The sequence below is a fragment of the Neovison vison genome, chromosome 7 (assembly GCF_020171115.1).
Source record: "Neovison vison isolate M4711 chromosome 7, ASM_NN_V1, whole genome shotgun sequence".
NCBI lineage: Eukaryota > Metazoa > Chordata > Mammalia > Carnivora > Mustelidae > Neogale > Neogale vison.
The window spans coordinates 302,443-308,978 of record NC_058097.1 but is presented as its reverse complement, the minus strand read 5'-3'; the positions used below and the strand labels follow the sequence as shown (position 1 = coordinate 308,978).

The following is a 6,536-nucleotide window of genomic DNA, read 5'->3' as shown; positions in this document are numbered from 1 at the left end:
TGCTGTCGGGGGCCACGATGCCCCCCCCCCCCAGCTCACTGGGCCAGGCGAGCTGGCCACACAGGTCTGTGAGACGCGTCACCTGCCTGGCCCTGGAGGTCCCGGCTCCTGGTGGCTAGAGCCGAGACTGCACTGGTCTCTCCAGCCACGAAGAGACAGATGAGCTTTAGGTACATGTCGACAGCGACGTGCAGGAAGGCGTCTTCCCTCAGGAGGGCGTCCTCATCGAAGTAGGAGAGAAGGCTGAAGGTAAGAGACAGGATGCCTCGTGACTCTCAGACCGCACAGAGGTGGGTGGCAGTCAGCAGCGAGCGGCGAGCCACTCCTCGGAGGACTGAAGTTACGGGCATCTTGCCCACGTGGTGGGAGACCCACCGTGGTACTGATACAGGCTGGGGGAAGAGGTGACCCCTCCTTGGACCACACACAACCCCCCAAGTGGGCACTCCTTCGCTGAGAGTGTTGCCACACTACCAGAGCAGCGGGGCACTTACCTGTAGAAGGCAAACGGCAGCAGCCTGATGTATGGGTCTGGGGCCAGGCGGAGGAGGACGGGCCCCAGGCCGCCCTCTGCAACCAGAGCGGGGAGGGGCGGGTTTAGTTCTGTGGCCGCCTTCCCGCCCCAGCATCCGCATGTTCAGGACCTCAGGTGCCTGGCTGGGGGGGGTGGGGGTGGGGAGTACCCCCATGCTGGGGGGCAGAGCCTGGGAGGTAGACCCCTACGCCTCCCCAGAAGGGCTCAGTGGCACTCTGGGACCCTGAGGACGCCACTCGTTCATTGTTGAGATGCGTTTGTACTGCATTCGCTCTAAAATGTAGTTCATACACTTACCAAGAAGACAGACTTCCAAAAACGAGTTAGTACTTTAAAGCCCAAACGTTCATACCTAACCAGTGGAAAGTCGCTTTTGAAAAAGGACCGAACGGAACGTGGGGGCCACAGCCTGCCTCTGCTGGGTCACCTGTCTTCCCCAGAGATGGCTGGCTACTGGCACAGACACAGGCCGTTCTCCGCTACCAGGTCCCAGGGACTGTCTTACCTGCCCCTGTCAGCTGAAAGAGCACCAGCCAGGACACCCTCCTCTTCTCCAGACACCCCAGGATCTCGGCGCAGATGTCCAAAGCCTCCAGGGAGTCAGCAGCCTGTGGCCCGCACAGAGGAGGCCGGCTGACTGCGCAGACCGGCCCGTGGCGGGGAGGGGGGACCTCTAGCCCAGGAGGGAGCCTTTGCTCCTTCTGTTGAGTCTTGAATGGTGACTGTAGGAGGAACAGGCCAGGGAGCCCCGTGCCCAGGTTCTGAAAGGGGACCTCAGAGAAGAGGCCGGGGGCCTAGGGGTTCTCGCTGCAACAAGCGCAAGATTCCTGAGGAGCCCTTCGGTGCGAACGTTCCAGGAGCCTCCTCCCAGAGACCCTCCTCAAGAGGTCTAGGGCTGGGAGAGTCCCCTTACCCGATGCCTTGCGTGTGGGGTCAGGTGTGACGAAAGCAGGCCCATCAAGGAGAAGAAGAACAGGACAAGCAGGAGCTGCGGATGAAACCAGCGCCCTCAGAACAGCCAGGCTGCACCCTCCAAAGGTGACTCGAAGTAACGGATGCGGACACGTTCTTTGACCAAACATTTACAGGCAGAGGGCATAAATTTTTCCTTAAGTAGATCTTCTCGGGAAGGAAAATTATATTAAAAAAAAAAACTTTAAAAATTTTTTTGAATTTTAAAAACATTTTAAAGGGTAATTTGAGAATAAATTCTTAGAGACTGCATCCTCTTACGTGTGCCTTTAACACAGCTGGTTAGCGCGGCCGCAGGGAGAGCTGAGCGGCGGCCCAGGGCGGGCGCGGTGTGCGAGCTGGGGGAGGAGGGCTCCCCCGCGCCCCGCTGCCGGGCTCCTGGCCTAGAAGGGCGTTTATGAACCCCCTAGAGGTAAACGCAAAAGTCTCTCCCCACCAACCCCGGCGGGGGTCCCCCTCTTCGCAACCCCCTGGAGCGCCCCCAAGCTGGCTGGGCTCCCTCTGGATATCCCCCCACTCCCTTTGCGCACACACAGGCCTCAGAGGCTTGAGGCCACTGAAATTACTTTCCAACAATTTTTTTACAGTAAATTACCAAAAACCTCAGGCAGGCCTGTATGTCCTGAGCCGACAGATGACTTTCCAGTTTACAAATGGTTTAGTTCGGGGAGAGATGAGGGAGCTGAGGCCGTGGGAATAGGAACGAAGAAGGTCCCACTGCCCTGATCTGGAGAGGGTAAAAATGAGCTAGAAGCCACCCGAAGTGTAACCTGTAAGGTACTCGTTCTGTCGGTAAACTTGACAGTCAAATATTACTGAATCTATAAACCTGGTAAATCTTCCTTCCTGATGAAGTCACAAGAATGCCATACTTCCGTCCTTGGGAAAGCAGAGTTCGTTAGGTGAACCCAGAGAAGCAGAGCTGATGGGAACACGGATGAAAAACAAAGTTGCCACGAAAGGGAAAGAATGCATTTCTTGCCTCCTCTCTTTGGCGCTCCAGCTTCTCGAGCTGGCTCCTGATGCCGCCCTTGCCGGCCTGCTGGATGGCAAAGTGTAGCGCCGCAGCGGAGAGCCAGGCCGGGCCCGGTGGGGGGCGTGCCGAGTCGCCGGAGAGGCAGCTAGGAGACAGGTACGGGTCACCACAGGAACCTCCCAGCCCTGTCCCGGCAGAAAGCTACCAGCCCTGCTGACCTTCAAGGTGGGACACCGCGGGGCTGGGGGGTTAGAGTCTGCAGAACCACCCCTGGCTCGGCATAGGGCCCTAGAGGCCACTGACTGGGTCCAGTCCCCAGTTGCCCTAACCTGCTTCTGTGCCGTGGACCTGAGGAGGGGGTGGGTCGGGCCTGACCAGGACACCAGGTCCTGACTGCCCGAGATTTGCAAGGTTGTGGGTCATAGAGCTCTCCCCACGGTGGGCATGAAACTGGGTCCAGTCCTGCTCCTCAGCCCCTGCTGTGACCGCAGTGTGACGTGCAGGTGCCCCAGCAGGTTAAAAACAAGGCCCCAGATTAGTGGCATATTAATGTGGGAATGGGGCATTTCTTGTTTTCTGGGAGCTCAAGTGCCCTGGATGCTGCCGCAGGACACAGTAATAGAAGGAGGCCAGACGGCACAGAGAGGCACAGCCCTCTCCCAAGCCCTCCCAGGCCGGAGACTGTCAGCGGGGCAGGCCAGGACCTGCCTCCCATGTCCATGGGACGCCGGCACTGCCAGGCCTGGAGCCAGGAGAGGCAGGTGGGGCGGAAAGCTGGGCAGGGACCTGCTAGGTCAGGTCTGTTCCTTCCCTTCCGTGTGGCTCCTGCCTAGCCTGCCCTGAGGCCTCTGTCCGGCAGCCCAAGGCATTCCTGGAGGTGACCTGTAGCAGGTCCTAAAGAATGTCTGTGCTCCCTCCTGCCGCTGTTCCACGCACCTCTTGCCGAACTGCCGGGCCTCCCCCAGTCTCTGCAGCTCCTGGGGCAGCGGGCCCTGGAAGCAGCTCCTCCACCGGCTGCGAAGGTCAGGCTCCAGGCGTGGCCACCACAACTTCCAGAAGAGAAAGATCACCGGTCAGCAGATCAGGGGAGGCTCTACTTGGACCCCTTTTCAGTCCCTACACCCGAGTGACCAGCGAAGATGTGCCTGACACCGGCAGCACAGCTCAGTCACGACCTTTAAGGACGGCCTCATGTTCTCCATCCCAGGTTCAAGGCAGTTCTGCGAGCGAGCTCGTCCTCCTCTGTGGAGGACGCCCACGTCCCCACGGAGAGCTGGTGTTGTACGCACAGGGTAACTCTCGCACTGAATTCCACCCACACGGGCCAGACTGTGCGAGGCCAAACCACTCGGGGCGTGGCAGCTCACGTCCCCCGGCTGCCAGGAGAGCCGCGTGGTGTCAGGACTCCAGGAAAGCCAGCGAAGAACCCCGCCCCCCACCAGGAGCCCCACGCCCACGTGAGGGCAGGCTGGCAGGGGACTGGGCCACCTTTCTTCTCAAGTCTTGAGAAGACCGTCTGTCAAGACAACGGGCGGAGCCAAAGCGGGGAGCTCAGGAAATTAGGGTTCATCACCAGCCAGCACAGAACCAGAGCCAAGCAACACCCCGACACGTTCCAGCAGGGAGGCCCGTCGTCCTGCATGCCCATAGGTCCGATGACTCCCTATTTCTCCTCATGCATTTGCTCGTGAATGACAACAATCGGGATGCTGCCCCGGGCCCCCAGTCCCTGTGCCAGCCCTGGGCACACCCCGAGAAGGTGGCTGCACCTACCAGAGCAGAGGTCAGGACTATGGGGCACTCGGTCTGGCATGCGCTCAGGATCAGGTCTGCGGTCAGGGCGGGGCTTCTGCTTTGTGAACAGGCGTTGAAGAGCCCCTGCAGGAGAGAACATGCCAGAAGTCAGTGGTCTGCACGTGTGCCCACCCCAGAAAGGCGCCAGGGCCTCAGAGCACCACTGGCTATGAGGATCCAGCCCAAGAGGTCTCCGCGGGAGATCTGGTAGGCGCAGAGGGCAACAGAATTACCCTGAAGAAGTGGACGGTGATGTCGTGGGTCAGGGCAGTTCCGTGAGAGCAGAAGTTTCTCTGCAAAAGAGCACGGGCCAGTGAGCGAGCACCCAAGGGGGGCTGGTGGTGGGGGGTTGAGGGCAGCGTGTGCGGAGAGGCTTTGGCTGTGCTCACGGCGCCACTACTGACCTCGGAGGTCCGGCTTTGGGTCCGCCTGCAAGGCTGGCCCAGAACTCAGCATCTCACTGCCTAGCCACATGGAGATGGCCCCGGCCTGCCGGCTTCCGTCCCCAGCACAGGCCAGGAGGCCACTGCGACGCTCCCTGCTGGCCCTGTCGCCGGGATGGCACTTGCCTCCCCATCTCCGGCTTCTCTGCTCCGCTGGCCTTCACAGGCCCTTCTGACAACTTCAAGGGAAACTTCCTTTGCTAAGGACCTAAGGAATACCTGGTCTCAACTCCCCTGCTTTCTGAGTCACCTTTTAAAACTCGGTGTCACTGAATAGAACCTTAGTTCAATTTTTAGTTGTATCTGTGCATTTTTAAAAACTAGGAAACCTCTTCAGGAGTGGAAGTTGTTCTGAAATATGTAGAGTGTGCGGATTCCTGGGGACCTCACTGGCCCTGACTGGACGCATGCAGGCTTTAGTCTCTCTGGGTAAGATCTCGGAGCACCTGACACGGAACAGAGTGTACAACGGAAGGAAGCAGGGCCGACTGGATGGCAGTTCTGTCGGCACCACTGGCCTTTGTATACCCGAAATGTCCAAACTGGAAAGGAACGGAGGTGCCTGGTCTGCAAGATTTTACGGATCTTGGCGGCTGAACTTGCAGCAAAGCTCTAGGAAGGCACTGAAGCTTCGGAGGAGCCGAAGCTGCTCTCTACAACTGGCTGGCCCCAGTTCTAGCTGTGGGAGGAGGGCTGGGCACACATCAGCCCCAACTGTCTCGGCTTCCAGAGTGGTACCCCATTCTTGCCCACAGCAGTCCCCCATGGGCTGCACACACTGAAGCAGTTGGCTCCAAGTGACCGCAGCCACATTCGCGAATCTTCCAAGAACCAGATCACCCCCCGTCCCTGCAACCCAAGGTTGCTTGCCGCACCTACCAGCTCCGAGTTGACCAACCAGAAGAACTCCGTGCAGTCAGGGGCGGCTGGCTGTGAGGCCTGGGGGCTGCCGACGAGAACCGATGGGGGCAGACCGAGGAGGATCCTTGCAGGGAAGAGTGTGTCAGCGGTGGTGGCACAGCCCACTAACTTCACTGCTCGAGAGCTCAGGCTCAGATCGGTACCGGCCCTGCCTACTCGCTCCGGGAACCAGAGTCGCCCTCTGGGGCTGTGCTGAGCACCTGGGCCCTGCGGGGTCCACTGCCGGCCTTCACGTCTTAACCCCAAGAGCCACTCTTAAGTAGCACAGCAGCCAAGTGAAAGGAGGCCCCTCCGTCTTAACAAGCCGTTCCCGAGAACTGGGGAGTTTCCCGACCTCCCGCTCGTACGTACAGCTACAGTGAGTATCTGCACGCACACTGGTTTTCCCTGTTTTGATACGCATTATTTGAGCTTCATCGTTCAAAGCAGCTCCTGGGTCTGAAGGGGAAGTTTTAATCCCAAGCTTCAGACCCTGCTCTCTCCATGGGAACCCCAATGAGAAAATGCCGTTGCAGGCTGGGGACAGGGCACAAGACCAAGAGAAGAGAAAACCCAGTGTAAAGACGGACTCTCCGTGCGGTGCGCTGGTACCGTTTGTACACAAGTAGCTCCCGCTGTCTCTGAAGGCGGGCGGCCACATCCCAGCCGCCTGCCAGAGCCTGGAGCCGGGAGCGGAACACTCGGAAAAGGAAGTGCCCCTGCGAAGGACAGCCGCTCTGGGACGCCGCTGGGCCCTGTTCCAGGTCAGCAGCCATCTCCTGCAAAACCAAGACCAGAGCGTTCGTACCTTCATCGCTGGTTCCAGGTGATTGTGCCCAAATGTGAAGGCACAAAGTTCTCCGGGCCGTGGGCCCCAGTCAGGACGGTGAAATGGGGCCGAGTGGGCTCGAGAGAG

The 6,536-nt window shown here is 59.4% G+C and overlaps 1 protein-coding gene across 3 annotated transcripts in view; it reads right to left on the bottom strand.

Annotated features, from left to right (window-relative positions):
- The window catches only part of FANCA (FA complementation group A), a 59,679-nt gene that overhangs the window by 469 nt on the left and 52,674 nt on the right, over positions 1-6,536 (bottom strand). For 2 of the 3 annotated variants that reach the window (XM_044255521.1, XM_044255523.1), the window contains 10 exons: positions 6,233-6,399; positions 5,600-5,705; positions 4,511-4,570; positions 4,257-4,361; positions 3,420-3,532; positions 2,490-2,628; positions 1,449-1,523; positions 1,041-1,257; positions 495-570; positions 87-243 (listed from right to left, as the gene is read on the bottom strand). In XM_044255521.1, coding sequence (XP_044111456.1) covers positions 87-243; positions 495-570; positions 1,041-1,257; positions 1,449-1,523; positions 2,490-2,628; positions 3,420-3,532; positions 4,257-4,361; positions 4,511-4,570; positions 5,600-5,705; positions 6,233-6,399 — 1,215 coding nt within the window. Of the gene's footprint in view, positions 1-82; positions 244-494; positions 571-1,040; positions 1,258-1,448; positions 1,524-2,489; positions 2,629-3,419; positions 3,533-4,256; positions 4,362-4,510; positions 4,571-5,599; positions 5,706-6,232; positions 6,400-6,536 lie in introns of all 3 variants that reach the window. The other variant, XM_044255522.1, reaches the window with a different exon arrangement.